General features: G+C 38.0%; 1 protein-coding gene across 4 annotated transcripts in view; it reads left to right on the forward strand.

Moving 5' to 3' along the window:
- TAFA1 (TAFA chemokine like family member 1) overlaps positions 1 to 22,042 on the forward strand; it is a 532,785-nt gene that overhangs the window by 409,596 nt on the left and 101,147 nt on the right. For 3 of the 4 annotated variants that reach the window (XM_017542765.2, XM_037743558.1, XM_037743559.1), the window contains exon 3: positions 1,202 to 1,342. In XM_017542765.2, coding sequence (XP_017398254.1) covers positions 1,202 to 1,342 — 141 coding nt within the window. The remainder of the gene's footprint in view (positions 1 to 1,201; positions 1,343 to 22,042) is intronic. The other variant, XM_037743560.1, reaches the window with a different exon arrangement.

Genomic DNA, 22,042 nt, shown 5'->3' on the forward strand with positions numbered 1-22,042 from the left:
CTGTGATGACAATCAGAAATGTCTTTAAACTGGCCAGATATTATTAGAGGGGAGGGAGTAACACCCTGCCACCACTGCACTGAGAATCACTGCACTACACAGTTCTCAGAGGACAGGATAAAATGATGAGCTGTGTCTTAAGTCTTCTCTCCTTCCTTTCTCCCTCCTTTTCATTTTTACAATGTTTTCTAAGTATCCATATGTATCTTCTACGTACAGGGGATGTATACACATCCCTTACAGTTTATCACATAGTAATTTGTATATAGAGGTTGCTTAACAAACGTTTGGTGAATTTTTGTCAACTGCATCCTAAATGCTAAAAATCCTAAATGGTATGGGTCTATTCGGAACTCCAAACTTGAGGTTGAGAAGGTTGATGCCTGGTTTCTGGTCATTTGGTGTATCTTTTGTGTCCCTAGAGATCTGGCTTAGCTGATTTCCTGTGGGCCAGAAAGACCCACTTGGATGCTTGTCTGCCTTTACACAGAGCCAGCAGTTCACCTGCTAAGAACCTAGTGGAGAGTGACATACATTAGTTTGCCCATAAATGCTGATGCATGCATGGATGAGCTGTTATAAATAAGTCAAGCTATATGCCCAGGCCTGCAATTCGAGACATTGTTTAAAGCACCTACCCATTTTCTTCAGCAATTCTTTCTTTCATTTGTGGATGAAGTCTAGATTTGGGAAATATCTCCCAATTAGATTTTCAATTCAGCCCCCTTGAGAGTGGGTAGGCAATGGAAGGGAGAGCTGATTCCTGGGCAGTTTTCCTGCCACTCTAGGTTCTGTATCACTGGACTGTCAGTTGTTGTCAATAGTGGGAGCTCAGAGAGTCCTAAATGTGATAACACAACAGAGAGCTCCCAAAAAATGCATTTAAATCAGGGAGCATCTTTATTGGGTGTGTTAATTCCAAACCCTCTCAATTCATTGCTTTACTGCCTTTCAATACCTACAGCCCATAATTGCCACATCTTGAGGGCTATTCATTGGTATTCTTTGTTGCTTTGGAAGTACAGCACTATCTTCTCCAAGATTATACATAGTAGAAGAGAGTCCTTTCATAATTATATTTCATGGAAACGGTTTCTATAATTTCAATTACTTTCCCCCACCCCTCTACATGTACTCCCAGAGGCTTGAATGGTCACTGAGTTATTCCTAATCCATGTCCCTGTTATTTCTGTCTTTCCAGAAGGAGGGACGTGTGAAGTGATAGCAGCACACCGATGTTGTAACAAGAATCGCATTGAAGAGCGGTCGCAAACAGTAAAGTGTTCCTGTCTACCTGGGAAAGTAGCTGGAACAACAAGAAACCGGCCTTCCTGTGTCGATGGTAGGTAGCTGGTTTTACCACTTGAAGAATTCATGTTGGCATTCACTGTACATAAGGTAATTTCTTGTTTTATCTAATATGGTTCCAGATAATGAACAAGGTGTATACAAAGTGTTAGAAAGCTACACAAATGCCAGCCTCAGCAGAGTCTGAATTCTTATTTCTCTGGTGTTAAACAGTTTGAATGTTTTTTTCTTCAAAATTCATGTTGAAATTTGTTTGCCATTGCAGTGTTGGGAAGTGGGATCTTTGGAAGGTGATTGGGCTATGAGGAACTGTATTGGTCTATTCTCATGCTGCTATAAGGAAATACCTTAGACTTGGTAATTCATAAAGAAACTAGGCTTCATTGGCTCATGGTTCCACAGGCTGTACAGGAAGCATGGCTACGGAGGCCCCCAGGAAATTTCCAATCATGGCAAAAGCAAAAGGGAAGCAAGCAGGTTTTACACGGCCAGGAAAGGAGGAAGAGAGCAAAGGGCGAGGCGCCGCACAATTTTAGAAAACCAGATCTGGTGAGAACTCACTATCACAAGAACATCAAGGGGGAAGTCTGCCTCCATGAGCCAGTTACCTCTCACCAGGCCCCTGTTCCAACACTGGGGATTACAATTTTACCTGAAATTTGGGCAGGGACTTAAATCCAAATCATACCAGGGACCCTGCCCTGTTGGGTGGAATTAATACTAATATAAAAGTGTGAGTTTATACTTCTCTTGCACCCTTGCTTTTCTGCCTCTCATCATGTGATGATGCAGCAAGAAGACCCTTACCTGATGCCTTGATCATGTACTTCCCAGCCTCTGGTACTGTGAGCTGATAAATTTCTATTCATTACAAATTACCCACTTTCAGGTATTCCATTATAGCAGCACAAAATGAACTAATACTTCTGAGTTCTAGGGTTTCAAATAGCTTTAGTTTGAAATTTTGTAGAGCAAATTAGAGTAAAGGAATATTTTTCAGGTCAAGACATTTGAAGGTCCTGTTCACTTGGGAAATGATTTTGGACTGAGGCTACAGAGAATGATGATGGTAATATGATAATAAGTATAACAATATCTAACATTCATTCTACACATATTTAATAAGTACTTACTGTGCTCACCATAGGTCAAACCCTGTGCTAACCCTTCTCTCGCATTATTTTATTTAATCCTCCCAGCAATTCTACAAATCAGTATATTTGTTCTTTATTGTGATATAACAAATACCAAAACTTAACAGCTTAAAACAAAAAACATTATGTCACAGTTTCTGTGGGTCACTAATGAAACTTATAAGGTTCTGGGTTAGAGTCTCTCACGTGGTTGCAATCAAAATCTGAAGGTTTGACTGATATGGGAGAATGGTTTTAGATGGCTTGTTTACATGGCTGTTGAAAGGTGGTCTTGGTTCCTTGCCTTGTGAACCTCTCCAAAACAGCTTGGTGTCCTCACAACATGGTAGCTGGCTTCTCTCAGAGTAAATAATCCAAGAAAACAATACAGAAGCCTTTATATGTCACCCCAGAAGTTACACTTCATTATTTCATAGTGTTCTACAGGTTATACGTCCCAGCCCTTATTCATTGTGGTGGTAGACCACAACTGGAAGACCAGCAGCAGGGATCACTGGGAGCGGGGATCGGGGGGCGGTGGGCACCATGGAAGCTGCTTACCACAAGGAGATAAGTTTTTCCTTCCCATTTTCAACACGGAGAAACCGAGGCTTGGAAGGATTGAATAGTGTGTTCCATTCATCCCACAGTTGATAAGTCCCGGATTGACTGACTCTTCAGCCCAGCATAAGGGACTTTAAAAATTTAGGCCACCACTTTTAAGACAATTTTATATGTTACTGTCAAACAGTGAGTCCAAGGCACAAAAGGACTACAAATCTCCCCTCCCATCTTTATGTTTCATAATTTAAATCTGTGTGAGTTGATTTTCAAATCTTTTATTTAAGAAATCAGGACTCAAAGAAATGAGTCACTTGCTCAGAGTCACATAACAGGACATGGAGCCTGAATCCCTGGGCTTAGTGTTCGTTGTTCTTCCTCTAGATATAGATAGGGAAGGACACCTTCTAGATTGATTCATGTTATGTATTTTCATTATGGGTCAGCAGGTGGTTAGAAAGTGAAACACTAAGCTAGGCTAAGTAAAGAGGAAGTATTTTAAGAAAATAAAGGAATCTCGGTGATCCAATTATAGGAAATTCAGCCACACCTCATGGAATCTGTAAATTCTTTAGGTAGCTGTCATCTCATTTCCTTTGTTCATGTAACAAACTATCTCTGATCTCTGTTTACCCAGTTCTCTTCTCTTTTGTGCAGACTGTCTCCCTTCAAGATTTTTGTTTTTACCTTCTAATAAATTAGAGAATGATATAAGGCTTTTCCTTCCACGGTACCCACTCTAATCTCTCTCAGCATGATTCTATAGCTTCAGGGCACAAATATATTTGACTCAGTTTCTGTGTCTTAATACATCACCTGAGAAGACAGGATGTGATTGGCCCAACTTGGGCCAATATGTCAACCTTTGCCCGACTAGTCACAGCTGGAAAAGCAAGCTTATGTGGCATATACAGCTGTCAATTATGCACCACGGTAAGGTCAACTATTTTATTTTTTAGAGACATAGTCTTACTCTGTCTCCCCAGTGGTGTGCCATGTCACCATCATAGTTTACTGCAGCCTCAAACTCCCAGGCTCAAGCAATCATTCTCTCTCAGCCTAAGTTTCCTGTTATTTTCTGTGGAGGCGAGGTTGTGCTATGTAGCCTAGGCTTGTCTAGAACTCCTGGACTCAAGCAACCCTCCTGCCTAGGTCTACCAAGGTGCTAGGATTACAGGCATGAACCACCACACCTGGCTAGATCAAACTATTTTTTAAAGGATGTAAAAGAGTGAAGTTTGGGGATATACAGGGACTAGTTCTCAATAGGGGCAGTTTCTCCCAGGGATTATTTGGTAATGTCTGGAGGTATTTGGGTCTACATGTTTGTCACAATAAGGGAACTGCTATTGATATGTAGTGGGTAGAGGCCATGAATTCTATTGAACATCCTGCAATGCACAGGATAACCCCCCTGAATCCCCACGACAAAGAATTCTCCAGCTGAAAATGTCAATGGTGCTGAAGTTGAAAAACTAGCACTGTGATTATTTACTTATTCCACACTACAGTCAACACAGTCAGCACCTCTAATGCAGGGAAGGCGGGCAGCTAGATGAGTAAAGCTTTTTCCCTCTTTCTTAAAGAAGAAACTCTTGGCCCTAGAAGCCAACAAGCATTATAAAACAAAAAAACTATGATGGTTTCTCAATTTCTTTGCCAAAGAAAGCATTGAAGCTGTTAACTATAAAGCTTCATTTTGTTTCCAGTTCATTTTTATCTCTAATGATCTAGAAATAGAATTTCTTTAGGATTTAGATACAAAACACAAAGTACAATGCATTGCTTATGCTGACAGAGGGGGAAATGGCATCTAGCCCTAAGATTTGTGAGAAGTCAAGCCACATAACAGTAATATTTTTATCTCAGGAAAACTTTGTTCGACTTTGGAAACTCTGAATGTTTGGGGTGGTTGGTTCTAGCAAGAGGGCTACAGTTTCTGTCTTCCAGGCAAAAGTCAATAAAGCATTGAGCGTTCTTTATTCTCATGTTGATTATTTATATTTTTGGTAACATTCTACTCCTCCAAAATCCTTCAATCCTTTGGCAGATATGAGTAAGTCTATTGTGTTGCTATGATCAAAATTGTTTCAATGGCCTAGATCTCTATGTGAAAATTAAATGTAAAGTGTGAATATAGATTAAAATTTCAGTGTATTTATCAACATCATGGAGTGAGAAATTTGATATACCTGGATGGAATCACAACTGTACCTATTACTGATAGAATGGCATTTTTAATAGAATGATGTTTACTTCCTAACGTCAGTTTCCTCACCTGTATTTTTGATAGAATGGCATTTGCTTCCTAACCTCAGTTTGCTCATCTGTGAAATGGGAATAATAGTCATTTCTACTTCATAATGTTGTGCTGAGGATTAAGAAAATCTTCTGTATAATGTTTTTTGCACAGTGTCTGACTCCCATCAAAGGCTCACTAAATGATATAATGAGATAGACTGTTTTCTATCTCACTAGAAAATATGGATAATGCTTAGAGAGAAATATTTTTTATGCGTTTGGTTTCATATTAATGGAATACAGTGGGATTTTAGCTACCATCTTTTCTTGGAAATGCTTCCAACTAATTATTCTGAATATCACTAAAACTAGTAAGTCATCTTCAGAAATGTATGTTTATAATCGAAATTTTGAAAATTTCAGAGATACATTCATGTATTAAAATCACCCATGATATCATTGCCCAGGGATTATTACTACATTGTAAGATAACATATTAGTATATGTCCTTCCAGTCTTACCCCACCACTAAAGAGCAAACTCACATTATAGGTATCTTATTGAACTAAAATGCTGTAGCACAGTTTTGTGGATAGTTTGTTTCACTTAATGTACAATGACCATTTCCCAAGTGAATACATATTCTTCAGAAAATTATTATTAATAGCTATATGGTGTTTTCAGAGGTGGATACACCACCATTTATTTAACTGTTATCTCCAGTTTAGCACATTTAAAATGTTTCTTACATTCCCAATCTCAGTTCCCTAAGAATAGACAGGCATCAACTTCTCCGTATGACAGCAGCTGATAATATATACACCATGTTTGTCCTAAACAGACCCTGTCTTATTTAGTGAATTTCTCATGGTAAATGTTCCAGTTGCTTTTATTTGCCTTCCTCTGAAATTGCAGGTCAGTTGCCTTTTACACTGTTTTCAAAAACAGGAAAAGAGCTATCATTTTAAAAGAAGCATATATTGGATTGTTTTAAGATTGAAAATCCGAAAGCAGATTATTTAAAATGGAACAGAAATTTTGGGGTTAAAACCTTAGCAGCTTATTCAAAATATAATATATATTTGGAGAAAATTTTAAGTGATGGTCTTTTATTTCAAAAATGAAAACACTAAAATAAACACCTTCGAAATTATGAAGTAGTCATTTATAAATACTTATAAAATCATTATATCCTTGAACCTGTGCCTAGCACTATTCTGAAGGAATATATGTCATTACATCCTAATTATTACTTAATTAATCTATAACCCAAAATGGAAGTGGGGAACACGCTACCCAGTATCTTTAGTTGAGAACAATTAAAAATATTACCTATAGCCTTTCAGTAATTTCCAGGTACTTCTCAGGGACTAAAAGTTAAAATCAAATAAAGATTTGTAAAGAAGAGGATGAAGACTCAAAACACACCTATTTATTTAAGAGAACAATTTTTTCCAAGCAAATGATATAAAACAAACAAAAATAAATTTCTGGAGGGCTTATGAAGTTACATCCTATGTTTCTAATTAATCTATAATAGCATGAAAATAGTATCAATCTCAAAGTTTAAAAAAGAAAGGAATATAATTAATACCAGTAATGATAAGAATAATAAAAAACATGGTTAACATTTTTTAAGGCTTACTATGTGCCACTCTCCCAACTACTCTGTCTATACACTTGTTTAATTCTAACTCTAACCCTATAAGGTGTGTCCTCCTATTATTTCCATTTCATTCATCAGAAAACTGAGGCCCAGAGAGCTTTGGTGACTGATTCAAAAATCACACAGTCATGGCAGAGCCAGGAGGTCAGCCTGGCATGTCATCAGGGCTCATCATTCATCAAGCATAGGCAGACCCTTATCTAATATGAACACGTTATATTCCAAGGGCATTCTTACAAGATACAAAATATCTGGGTGAAAAGGAGATGTAAGCCCAACCATGTGGATGCTTACAGAAACACCCAGCTCATTGGGCAATACCTGCCCCTTTTCTTTCTAAGTCGTAAGATGAATGTGCTTTCTTAGGTCATTGTTATGGAGCAATGAGAAGCATTTTTATAAACAGTTCTTTCAGTGCTTTTATTTTTATAGAATAATTGAAGCTTCAGTGTTTAAGGCATGGTAGGAGTGGTGAAATGTTCTCTATTTAGGATTTTACTGTCATGTAATTTATATCTGTTTCTAACACGGACAAATGTTGGGGGAAATTTTAACTACTTGTTAGTAGGGGAGGTCCTATAATGCATTGTGGATTTTAGCATAACTGTAATTAAGGAAAAGTCTCCATGATAAGTTTGTAAGTCTTCCTTCTCATTCTGTGTAAATTATGACTATTTCAGTGACTGATTACTGGCAACCTTCACCTGGTGTGCTTGTCTTCTTACATTGGATCACCAGTGACAGAAAGTTTTAACAAAGAGGCCAGGCTACATCAGAGAACTTTCTTTCACAGCAGTGAAATCCCAGTTTTAAAAAAGAAAAGACTATTAGTTAATACAGTGAAAAAGTCATCACATTCCTGGCTATTTCTGTGAAGAAAAAAATTTATATCAGGATGTTTTGCTCCTGGCTCATCATATTTGGCCTCCAAGATAAGAGCAAATGAGACAGAAGAGATACATAAAGACTTAGACCCAGGAAGAAAGACCGACAGGGAAGGAGACAGACAGACAGTGAGAGCAAGGAACATTTTACAAACAGGCATATGAGAAAGAGAGGGTCAGACATTAAGGGTAGTAAAAGAGAGAAGTCAGTAAATAAATGCCTAGAAGGAACTTTAATAAACCTATCCATAAAATGCCTTGATTAATTTTTCCAAAAAACTGTTTGTATTCAGTCTTACAGTTTATAAAATTTTTCTAACAAAATAAAATTTATTTGACAGATGTACCTTTAATTTGTTTCAAGTGGCATTATATGAGATTCTAGAACAAGAACCTCTGCAAAAATTCCTTCTGGTGATTGCCCTTTTGGAAAAGACATGATAAAAATTTTTTGATCACATACCATCATAATCCCTAGAGACAGCCACAGCAGAGAAAAAGATTTGAGTATTGAAGGAAACATGAAATTCAGCAACAGTTTTTCATAGAATAACACGAGATATATGTGAGAAGTATTATGTATAATAGCCTCTGCTTAGTCTTCCAAAACACGATAGTGTATTAAAGGCTGTGAGAAGTTCTGCAGACAAGTAACTTACTAAACTTGAACCCAGTATTTCCCAAACTTTTAAGAAGCTTTTTAACTGTAACATTTATATATCTCCTCTGATTCCCAGAGTTCCATGAAATTGACTTGGGGCCATGATGCTATAGAGTCTGTGGACTATGATTTGTTTTTCAGGAATATCTTAAATCTTCTGAGTTCATGAATAGTGTGATACCCATAGACAGCTCAGTGTGTTTCCGAAGACTGGCTGGCCAAACAGTATACAACTGATCCTGTACTGATATGATTTACAGTATCTCAGTGACATGTAAGGCTCGACTGCAGCTTGGAAATCATCTAGAGAGCTTCCAGAGCAAGCATAGTATGAAAAAACTTAAGCCCTTACTTATATTCACAAATATTAAACGTTTTAGAGGACAGAGATGACCTATTTTGGTTCTGCCATTTGTTACTTGTCATCCACACACAATGAAATGCCGAGATAATAAATTGTTGTGCCACCACATGAATCAGGGATTCATGCCACAGAGGCTGGCTGTGGTCCCTTCATTACTGTCTCTGTTTGAAACTTGCTTTGTTCTTTGTAAACACACCCAGCTTGTTTAGTAGATGGAATGTTGACTGCAACTGGCTTTATCAGAAGTCATTTCTAAAGGAAAATTCCATTGTTCTTATTAGAAGAGGATCTTCCATAGCATCATTAGTGAAGTGATGGCATTTTCAGGCATAATTTCTGAATCTTATGTAAATTCTCTTTGAAACAGCGTTTAGTCCCCAACTTGACACTCAAGCATGTCCAGGTGTGTGAGGAATCCAAGTCTGCATTCATAAGAGGAATGAGAGGATGGATATACAAGAACACCTGTAGAGTCCCATCTTTTTATTAGGCAGTATAAAAAGAACAAAGCTTTTTATACTGCCTAATAAAAAGATGGGTCTCTACAGGAGTTCCTCCTAATAAAGAGAACTAGAATTAGGTTATCATATGTATCTGTCCTTCTAAGAGCAGATGTTGTTGTGTTTTTGTTTGTTTTCTAGTTTAGAGCAGCAGTTGCCAGTTGCCAGCCCACTGGCAGAAACCATTCTCAGATCTGTTCCTGAGGTCAGCAGAGTATTGAAAAAATTGACTTTGCATGACTTTGGATGGGACACCAGTTTCCCACAAGGCTTGCTATTTCTTATTACAGCTAGTGCTCGACTTACGACCACGACTGGCTCCGACAGACCAGTCGTAACGCGATTTGGTCGTAAGTTGAGTAGGCTATATGTACAGTACTGTGAAATGATGTTCTAAAAATCTTTAAGTCATATTTTATCATAATTTTCTTTCATTATTTTTATATATCATAATTTTCTTTGTTCATTTTATGCCATTTGTATCATCTCTACACCATTTTGTTTCTTGTTTTTACATTCGTCAGGTTTAAGTAAAACACTGCATTACCAGTACAACTGGTTTAATATTTGCAAAACATACAAAATTACAAAATACAGGTTCATACAAAAATACAAAATACAGGTGTAAAAAATACCATAGGAAACATTTTCCCAATTGCAAAACATATCAAAATATATAAACATGTACGAAACATTTTATTGGCCGCTGGTGCTTGGCTGCGGATCGTTGATGTCGTCATCTGAGGCAGCAGTTGGGGTTACCGGAGTTGGTTTTTTCATAAACATGGTGAGCTTTGTCTGAATTGTATGTTTCTTTTTTTCTTCATAAATTTCACGATACGGACGAAACACATCGTGTGCCATCCGTTCAATCTTTGCAAATCGTTCGACGTTTGGGTCCATTGCTTCGAAATGTACAGGAAGTTTATTGGGAGGGGTTTGATGAAAAATATCCAAGACACAAAACACAAATTGCTGTACTGAGTCTGGGATAACAGTTGAAATGGTGCACGCAGAAATGGTAGTGCTGCCAGAAGCTGGTCCGCACTGTCGTATGCCCAGCTGGGCAACATTTGCGCTGCCAGACGCGGAGCAGTCGTGGCTAGCGATTATGGTCATAAAGTCGAGTGGTCGTAAGTTGCATAAGTCGTAAGTCGATCAATACCTGTATTGCACTAGGCTCTGGCAGGTTGATGTGTCTGCCTTATCCTTAAAGACAGTAGAATGTGTGGCAACTACTTCATACAGCCATTTACCTACTAATCTCAATTGAATTAAACTAATTTTGAATAAATTAATTTTGTAGAAAAAATGTATTCTTTAATCAAAGTAATACATATAATCCGTTGTGAATATAAATGTATGCATACATTCCATAATAGAAATATACATTGAAACATCACATTGTACCCCATAATTATTTGTCAATTAAACATTTTTACAAAAGTAATGTATGTATATAAATACAACAAAGAAAAGATAAAAATTAAAGTAATTATCTTTTTTTTTCTTTCCCACGAATCCTCTTACATCATAATTGCCAGATGAAATTATTGTCATCATATTTCTACACATCCTTACAGAAAATATTTTGGTACATGCAGGCCTACAGATACACTCATGTAAAACTTTATAAATAAAAATGATGTCATATTGTACAGACTGGTCTGAACCTATGTTTTTTAGCACAAGGAAATAAGTAGTTCACTGAAAGAAATACAAATGGCTGGTGAACATGGTAAAAATACTTAACATCACTCAATCGAAGGAATGTAAATTAAACACTGAACTACAGTGTTTCATCAATCACATAGGCAGAGATGAAAAGTTTGGTAATACCCAGTCTTAAGGAAGAGAGAGAGAAAAATTACATTTAAATCATATTTGGTGATAAACGGCTTGCAAACACAATTAGCCACTCTTCTCTATGGGGTTCACCAAAAAGGAATATGATAAATAGGAAATTTTGTGATGAGACTGGCTGTTTGGGGAACATAATACTGATTATATGCATTATAATTACTTGCAATGACTTTAGCAACAGCTCTCAAATGTTTATCTGCATTTTCTCAACAGGATCAGATTCATGACTCTGGGTATCATCTAAGAAATCTTTTAAGTATTTTGATGTTATTTTAATATGAAACTATATATAAAATAATATTTAGTGCATATACTTGGATTAATATAGCAATTCTCATTGTAAAGTGCCTCTGTGTAGCCACCTGAAAGAAGCAAAACTCTCTGCATAAATATCTGTCATGGTGTGTATGTCGTGCATGTGTTAGAAAGAGAGGGAGATCATGGCACTGCACACCCTAAATCCATCAGTTATCTAGCTGCCATAAACTTGTTTACAAATAACTTCAAATTCACAAACAAATAAATTTTCCTAATGTAGCCCCCAATTCATTGGTTTTCATTTATCTCTAGAGAGCACAGGTGTTTTCAAAGACCTAGTCTTCTCTGATATGATAGAAATTTTCATCCTTTTTTTTTTTCCAGAAAGCAGGAAAAATATTGTTCTAAATCTGAGGAGTCAGCTCCTCATCTCTTTACCTGGGCTTCAGCCTAGATAAGGCAGGATTCTAGGGTCCTGTGTTATTAATGTGCTGTCCATATGAATAACGAGGAAACCTTGTGAATTATTTCACACTTTGAGGAAAATTTATAGTCTTGTCTTTCTGTAACAACACTGGAAGCTGCTGAGGATATGGGTACATTTCTATATGAAAGACCATGATAATTTTATATACAGAAGTAATAAAACTTGTATCCCTTTCTGGGGCCTGTGTATGAGCTTATACAGATGAGTAACATTTTTAAAAATTAATGATACATGTTTCTCCATCCTCTGAAGCTCCTTGAGTTTCTAAAAACCTACCCACCCCAACACCAGTTCAAACAACAAGATATGAATTACCCATTGGATACAGTTTGGCTGTGTCCCCACCCAAATCTCATCTTGAATTGTAGCTCCCATAATTCCCACATGTTATGGGAGGCACCCAGTGGGAGGTAACTGAATAATGGGAGCAGGTTTTCCCATGTTGTTCTTGTGATAGTGAATAAGTCTCATGAGATGTGATGGTTTTATATAAGGCAATTCCTCTGCACGTGCTCTCTTGCTTGCTGCCATGTAATTCGTGACTTTGCTCCTCCTTTGCCTTCTGCTGTGATTGTGAGGCCTCCCCTGTCATGTGGAACTGTGAATTCATTAAACATCTTTCCATTATACATTACCCAGTCTTGGGACACTACTTAGAGTAGTAGCCTAAAACTGGTAATTTTATTGGTTTGTAGTCGGAGTTCTTACTATGTGCCAGACCCTGTTTATTGAATTTATTACCTTATACTATTTGCATAAAAGCCTTATAAGATAGGTACTATTATTATCCCCACTTTACAAAGGAGGAACCTGAAGCCTTAGAGAAGTTAGATCGTTTCTTCCAGGACATGGTAGGGATAGATATGGGATCCCAAGTGGGAACTGCTGGAAATAAGGGGCAGAAGACAGGATCAGAAGCAAGGGTAGGAAAGATTCAGAGTACCAATTCACTTCTTATATTTGCACCCTAGGAGAACAATAACACCATTGAGTCACACTAGCCTCTTGCTTAAGCACTCCCTCCAACATACACACCATCATCATTCATGTTTCATATATTTACATTCCAAATCCATCCATTTCTCCTCATTCCTGAATTTCAAGACTACCATTATCTAGACTCATCTCTCAACCCTAGTTAATCTCTCTGATAAAAATGCATCCTCAATACCCCTTCTTCACTCCATCTGACTCTTCATTACTCAACTTGAATCATCACTTTCAGAGGTCCTTCCTCAAGCTGCTATGCCCAAAATTAACAATGCCCTCCTCTAGGTCCTTGGAGCAGCTTGTATAACATTTCTCATAACTTACTGTGATGTACTGTGATCTTCGTTGACTTGTAATCTCCTCTGCTAGAGAGAATCATTCACTCATTCATTCATTCAGCAATTATTACTCAATCTCATAATGCTAAACAAAGACAGCCCCTTGATCTCATGAAACCTACAGTCCAGCAGGAGAAATAGACCATGATCTAATCATACCTAAACATATACAAGTAAACCACCCATTCAGAAGGTAAAGAATTCTGTCCTTGAAGAGGATTCAATAACAAGGAATGTAAAGGAGGTTGGGGAGGTAAGGAGACTTCCGTGAAGACATGACAGGAAACCTGAAATGTAGGTACAGCTCCAGCTAGTGGGTGAGCAGCATTGCAGGCACAGAAGACAGCATGTGTAAAAGCCATAATATTTTGTTGTGTTTTGTTTTGTTTTTGGAGCCAGAGTCTCACTCTGTCACCAGGCTAGAGTACAGTGGCACTATCTCAGCTAACTGCAACCTCTGCCTCCCGGGTTCAAGGGATTCTCCTGACTCAGCCTCCCCAGTAGCTGGGACTACAGGTGCATGCCACTACATCCAACCAATTTTTGTATTTTTAGTAGAGACAGGGTTTCACCATGTTGGACAGAATGATCTCGATCTCTTGACCTCATGATCCGCCCCCCTCTGCCTACCAAAGTACTGGGATTATAGGTGTGAGCCACTGCACCTGGCCAAAGCCATGCATTTTAATCAAAAATTTGAGAGAAAGCCATGGTGGTGGAAACCCACAGAACAATGAAATTACATGAGACAGAAGGCTGATGAGTTAGATAGGGCCAAACAATAAGTAACAATAAGTGGTGTAATAATTGAGCTGTGTGTCTCTATTACTTAATATACTTCTTAAAACTAAGTCATGCTCATCCTATATTTAGAGGGGGCAATAAAGGGATCTGCAATGGGTGTGTAAATGAGTCAACTTCGAATTTTGTGAGTGAGGAGACATCATCGAGACCCCTCTACAGAGACAAAAATCTATGAAGTGTCTGACAACACATTTCAAAACCTCTATACCAACACTTCAGACAATGCCAAAGCAAAGCAAGCCAAATTGTCTTTTTTATATCACCAGCCTCCATGCATGCTGTTACCCACACAGTGTTGCTGTCACCTGAATGTCTCACTTCACTCTCTACTCCCAACTGCTCGCACTTCTGCAACGAGTCCTTGCAACCAACCAAACACAGTAAACAAACAAAATCTTAGGACAGAAATTTTAGATCACTGCTATTTTCAATTCTGCTTACTGTCTTTAGATACTGTGTTAACTAGAAGATACTTTACACAGGGAAGGGCATCTGGGTAAAGGGCTTCTTATTTGGGGTTGATTTTAACGTGGTGGATAATTACATGCTCGTGTCAATTCATTTTTCTGCTGACTGGCACTTTTCTTCTTCTACTTCAACTTATTTCTTTATTAATTGACAATGCCATATTCTATGTAGCTCCCTCCCTAACCCCCACAAAAGCCTCTATAACACCAAAGGATGCTTGACCAACCACCCCTGAAATCTGGGATACTATAGTGTTGTAAAATTCAAATAAAGGTGTTATAAGTCTATTTTTTAAGAAAGAGATGATGGACTGTTTCTCACATTACCAAGTCCCGCTCCCTTTAAAATCTTCAAGCACATAAGTTTGAGAAACAATGTAATAAAACCACATTTGTACCCATAGAAATTATCTATTGACCATAGCAATTCATGCAAAAATTATAACTACAGGAACAGAGAGTTGTTAAGCACTGACTTTGTGTCACGTGTCCTACTGAAAATGTTATCAACATTATGATACCTAATCTATAGCAATGCATGAGGTAAGTACTATTGTTATTATCCCCATTTTAATGATAAGAAAACTGGGGCTCAAGATGAGAAGGGGCTTACCCAAGGTCACATAGCTACCAGGTTGTAGAGTCAATATTCAACCTCAGCAATCTGATAGTATTACTCACGAAAGTTACTAAGATTGCATTTATTCTCAAACAGACAAATGGAAATTTATTATGGTAATATAGAATCACTGTGGCTTGGAACAGACAGAGGCCTGAATTTCCACCTTAATTCTGCCACTGATTAGTCACGTGTCCTTAAACATATTGTCCTCTTGGAACCACATTCTCTTTATTTGTAAAAAGTAAATGAAAAGAATATGGCATCCAAGTTGAGGGAAATACTAAAGAAGAAAATTCATATAAACTACAAATATGTAATCTGATCTCCATGCATTGAGTGGAGATCAATTGAGTGTGAGCACTCAATTGTATTAGCAATAATATACTCAGAAAATATATTAAATTTGTATTTTCATTAATGAGTACATTTCTAGATATTAACATAAGAAACCATGAGTTGGAACTGCAATTTTGATTGTAATGCCTGTACTTGTGTACCTTTTTCTCATTTGATTACCTCCAACCATAAAACAAGGCTTTCAAGCCTCCAGAAATGTGTGCAGGGAAACCAAAAGAAGCTGGTCATGACATAGAAGTCTATATCCCATCAGGCATGAAAAGAGGAGACAAGGTGAATGTGACATGCTGTTTTTTTATTCAGAAGTGAAGATATTGAGGACATCTTCTAATCCCAGTCCAAGTAAGAGAAGACATTCATTTTCTAAGCTCCTATTGGTACCCAACAGCATCTCTGGAAATTAAATCTCTCTATACGTGATGGAATTCAAAAGGGAACTAGGAGAGTGCATTTCACTAAAGATGGGGCATATTAGGTACAGTCCATTCAAAATGAACTAGGAGTTCTTTTTTTCCAAGATCCTGTTGGTATTCACAGCATCTCTGGAAATTAAACCCATCTATGCATGATGGAATTCAAAAAGAAACTAGGAGTGTGCATTTCACTGAAGATGGGATACATTAGGTACAGATTGACTTACCTATGACTTTTGGTTTTCTCTTAGCCCTCACACAAGAGCTGCCTTTCTCTTCACATTTTAGAGACTCCCTAGGTTACTTCTTTAATTCTCATGGCTTCAGAGACCCAAACAGTTTCCAAGTCTATGCATCTAGCCTAATCCATTCTTCCAAACTCTAGGCCATTTTGTTCAGGTAGTTATTAGACATCTCCATTTGGATTTCTCAAAGACACCTCAAATTTAATATACTCAAAATGAAGCACACATTTCCACCAGTCTGCTTACTTGAGCATGGTTTCATCTTCACTCAATAGTATTTGCATTTACTCTTTATCTAAGCCAGCCTCTAGGGAAACATCTTTGTCTTTCTTCATTCCTCATGGCCCATGTCCATTTTGTCCTCATACCTTCTTGATTCCTTTGCCTAATTCTCTCTCATCTTTTCCCTTCTTTCCTTCTCCATATCTATTCAATAACCAAGCTCAAGCTGTTGTCACATTTTCACCTTAATTACTGAAGGATCTTCTTTCTTATTGCCTAAAGTCTTTATCATACACAGCCTCCAAAAACTAACCTAAGTCCTCCTGATGTAGGCTACTATACATACATCTTGTTCTTCACCTTTTGGAACATAAATTCCCACTTTAAATTACATTTTAATACTATCTTTACTTCCTTAAAACAAATGCTTCATGAAAGCAAAATTCATGAAGGTCTTGTTCACAGCTGTATTAGCACAATAATTCAAATAATTCATACTTTTTGTACTTCAGTAGGACAAGATGAAATCAAAGATGGATTTATATTCCAATTCCAGCTGTACCCTGATCCTAAGTTTGAATTCCCAAATCTGAAAACAGAAATTACAAGAACTTAACTTCACAATGTAATTATGAGAATTATTTAAGGAAATGTATGTAGAGCACTTAGCACAGAATTAGTTCTCAATAACTATTCTAACAATTGAAAGGATTGATATAAGATGAAGATTTGGTGGGCAATCTCTTGGACTCTACTGTTAAACTGGATAAATGAAGACAGCACAAGAACAATTCCCAGACTTTCACCTGAGTGTTGTTTATGTGTAACAGGACATTCTTTTGTTCTGAGTATATCAGAGACTCAATTGAACTATCGACACTCTAAGTTTTCTGTAAAAGGAAATCAGAGACAAGTTGAAGTCCTTGTACTTGGTGGGACCAGTCAAAAGCCAGATGTCTTTAATGTTATAGAGGCTACAATAATCTCTATCAACAAAACTGAATTGGCAATGAACCCTTTTTTTTTTTTTTCTTTTTTTTTTTTTTTTTNTTTTTTGGAGACAGAATCTCGCTCTGTCACCAGGCTGGAGTGCAGTGGCGGAATCTTGGCTCACTGTAACCTCTGCCTTGCCTTCCGGGTTCAAGCGATTCCCCTGCCTCAGCTTCCTGGGTAGCTGGGACTACAGGTGTGTGCCACCATTCCCAGCTAATTTAGTAGAGATGGGTTTTCACCATGTTAGCTAGGATGGTATCAATCTCTTGACCTTGTGCTCTGCCCACCTCAGCCTCCCAAAGTGCTGGGATTACAGATGTGGCCACTGCACCCAGGCGGCAATGAACTCTTTTGAGCATTTGTGTCATCTGAAATCAGTAAACTTAAGTTTTTATGTTGTTTTACTTTTGAGTTGCTAGTGTTACATGAAGTGGTAACTTGGGATGGCTATGGACTAAGTTTTTGCAGCAAAAAAGGACTGTTCTGAAAAAGGCTCATCCATTTCCTCTGTACTTCTGTCTAAATAAAGCCTCTTCTAGGGATGAGCTTGTTACAAGCAATAGAAGAAAATGTAAATATTTTCTTGGCTGCTATTTACCAGAAATTGAATATAAACAGATTCAACCATAGAACCTTGTCAGATACTACACCTAAGATGTCAGTTTTACAGTACATTGAAGAGCTTTTCCCCCCTTCTTTGTGTTCACGTGCTGTGAATTTTTTCTTCCATTTTGATACAAAAACAAAGAAGGCTTAAAGCAGACATTTGTTCTATCTGTGACTGTTTCTAATGTTCCAGGAGGGAACAAACACATATCAGGATGAATTTACACAGAACTTTTGACCAAAGGTAGAATTATTCAATATACTAAATGATTATTCAGACAGGGAAACACTACAAATGGCTTTGCCAGCCTGATGACTGACAGATTTTGGCTATACATTTCAGAATTAACACCATTTGTCTAAAACTTGCCATTTTTGAGGACTTCATTGTGCATTGTCTGTGGCATTCAAGGGAAATATGTCTAATAATATGTCCTGCGTAAACCAAAAATGATACATGAAAGGCCCAAGGATATGCCAAATCAGAAAAATCATTCTGTAAATACTTACCCTCTTTAATACTGAGCATCAGATAGAGTGACCAATAGGACATGATTTCTGCTTTAACGATTATGAAGATCTGGGGAGATGACAGGTAAATTGGTGATTGCAAAGTTGTGTGGTGTGTGCTGTGATGAAGATGAGCCCAGGTGCTCTGAGAGCAGAGGTTAGGGTGCTAAATGATGGAAGTGAGAGGGTGTTCCAGATGGCTTCTCATCAGAATTAACGTCCAGACTGGGACTCTAGGTGACTAGGTAAGAGGAAAGGATCAAATGTCCATGGCAGAAACAACAGCATATGCAAAAGCCATCATCAACAAGAAGGATCCTGATGAATGCAAGGAGCTGCAAGGAGTTCAATGTGCCTGAGTAAAAACGAGCTTGGGATGGGTCTGGAAAGAAGTAAAACCTTAAATCTCATTAGGAACAAGCCTATGCAGCTACCTGGTAGCCATGGTGGACACTGAAACTGCCCAAGAGCAACAGAAGCAGGCACTAAAGGGTTTCATGTCAATAAATAACATAGTTAGATTTGTGTTGGATGTATCACTACAGAGCACAGGAATTAAACTGTTTCTAGTATAATTGCTGTTCATTGTACTTAGAACCCAGATTTCTAGCCAATACAGAGAATAAGCCCAAGAAATGCCACAAAGGGTATCAGTCCATTCTGATTTTTTGGTCAACGCTCTGATATTTAGGATAACAATGTTATATAACAGTTTTGCTGGCAAAAACTAGGGTGAAGATTATGGAAAAAGTAGTATCTCCCATAGGAAATCTTGGCATCTTAGCTACATGACTGTGAATACATGCTTTTGGTTTTACATCAAGGATCATTATGGCAAGGGAGTATTCGTTTTACTTGTGGAGAAAAAGTAAGAAGGACTGAGATTGACATATCTTAACCATGTAAAAAGGAGGCCCTTCATTTCAGGGAAATTGAAGAGTACGATTAATCTCCTGCCAGGCCACACGTTGGAATCACCTAGGGAGACTCTTTAAAGTAGCAATGCCTTGGCCACACACCTGGATATTTTTACTTGATTGAGCTGAAGCAGGGCCTGGGAATTTGTATTTTTTAAAAGTCCTATTGAGGGATACTAAAAGATTACCAGAGTTGAGAACCAAAGCTGTAATGGTTAAGAGCATGAGCTAGGAAATAAGACAGAGTGGATTGAAATTCTGGCTCTTGCTGAAAACAAAATTATTTCTGTTCTTTTAATTTCTAATTTATAAACATCCCATAAGGCATTAAAGGAAACTTATATGGATATTTCCAACATTCTGATAAAGTGTAATATAGACATGAAAGGAATTCAGTTCTTATCCCCTGCTCTTACTTTCTTCATCTGTCAGGGAGGCATAATAATAGTATCTACCTTATATGATCTAGGCAAGCTTTAAACATGGTAATAAGTAAAAAGATTTTTAAATACCTGGCATATAAGTGTCTGATAGATGTAAGCTATTGTTCTTAACTCAGGTAAAGTTAATAGGAGAAACATGACAGAGAGGAGAGAAATCACAAAGCATGTTTCAAAGACACCAATTCGTTTGGCTGAGGCCTCAGGGAGTAATAGGGAAAAAATTTACAAAGTCAAGTTGAAGCCAAATTGCTTTCTTGAGCTCCAGGCAAATGTTGAAATTTGAGCAAGTGTTCATTAATTGGTCATCTAATAATGTAGTCCCCAAGCAGGTGAGACCAGCAGGTGTATATTGTACAAAATAGAATAAATTTAAGGATTGCTCAGAGTCCATTCCAAAACTTGGGCTCTGGTTTGAATTTAACCCAAATGTGGAACCAACAGATGTCTCTGTGGAAAGTTGTGATTAAATCAGCACAGAGCTTCACGAATGAACAGCGAGTCGCTGGATATGAATAACCCCTGGTACTCAGGGAGGCAGATGCCTTTCCTGGTGACACCTTGGCTCTTGTTAGCAGATACAGCCAACTCCCCTTCTGTTGTCCAGATTTTGCCCACTTTATTAGAAAACTCTAAGTAGTGCTGAAAACTGTTTCTGTTCTTTCCTTTTTATTTATAAATATTTTATAAAAGAGCAAATGTAACTTGCATGGATGAATCCCACACAGCAATGTAAACATAAGATGTAATATAGACATGAAAGAAGTAAGAAGATAGGGGAAATGAGGGTAGGAAGTTTAAGAGAAAGCTGGGAGGGAACTGGGAGAAGGTCACAGAAGCCTATAAATATGCCAGCAATGCATCGCAAATTTGGCCGTAAGCCTTCTGAGAGGCAATGCAAAGAGGGAAACAAGATTGGTTACAAGATTTAGAATGTTCCCAGCTTAATCCAGGCTGTTGCTTAGGAGAGAAACAGCTATTCTTGGCACAGTGTTAAAGAGAAATATGTACAGGTCTAAATAAAGAGAATTTTGTTTAAAACAGTTGTATTAGTCCATTTTCTATTGCTTAAAACAGAATATCTGCAACTGGTTAATTTATAAAGAAAAAAAATTATTTCTTACAGTTCTGGAAGCTGAGAAGACTAAGGCCAAAGGGCTGCACCTGGTGAGGGCCTTTTTCCTAGTAGTGACTCTGTAAAGTTCCAAGGCAACACCGGGCATCACATGGAAGGGGACGGAATGGGCTACCTCAATTCTCTCTTTCTCTTCTTATAAAGCCACCAGTTTCATTCTCGTGAAAACCCATGAATCCATTATTTCATGAAGGAATGAATTCATTCATAAAGGCATTGTCCTTATGACCCAATTACCTCTTAAAGGCCCCATCTCTCAATATTGCCACTTTAGGGTTTAAATTTTAAGATAAATTTTGGAGGATTTAAATTTTCAAATCATAGCATTCCACCCTTGTTCCCCTGAAACTCTTATTCTTCTCACATACAAATATATTCATTTCAACTCCATAGCCCTAAAGTCTTAACTTGTTCTAGCACCAACTCAAAAGTCTATCTACTTTTTGTGAGATCAAAACAAGGCATCTGCTTCCAAGACACATGGTCGGACAAACATAGGGTACACATTCCCATTCCAAACGAAGAAATGGGCTAGAAGAAAGGAGTAAGGAGTAACAGCCCCCAAGCAAGTCCAAAATTCAAGAGCAGACATTAGGTAAGAAGACTCCAGAGTAGCAGTGTGCGGTGGCTCACACCTATAATACCAGCACTTTGGGAGATTGAGGCAGGCAGATTGCTTGAGCCGAGGAATTTGAGATCAGTTTGAGCAACATGGCAAAACCCTGTCTCTACTAAAAATGCAAAAATTCATCTGGTCTGGTGGTCCATGCCTAAAGCCCCAACTACTTGGGAGGCTGAGGTGGGATAAGTGCTTGAGCCCATAGTGGGAGGTTACAGTGAGCCAGGATTGTATCACTGCACTCCAGCCCAGGACACAGAGTAAGACCTTGTCTCCAAAAAGACAAAAACAAAAAAAGATTCCAGAATAACAGTATAATCTCCTCTGGCTCCACGACTGCATCCTCTGCATACCAGTTGTGGCTGGGCCCCCAAGGCCTTGGGCAGTCCCACCTCTGTAGCTTGGCTGGACTGTCTACCCAGCTTGCTGAGGCTGACA

The sequence above is a fragment of the Cebus imitator genome, unplaced genomic scaffold (genome assembly GCF_001604975.1).
Source record: "Cebus imitator isolate Cc_AM_T3 unplaced genomic scaffold, Cebus_imitator-1.0 Scaffold147, whole genome shotgun sequence".
NCBI classification, from domain to species: Eukaryota; Metazoa; Chordata; class Mammalia; order Primates; family Cebidae; genus Cebus; species Cebus imitator.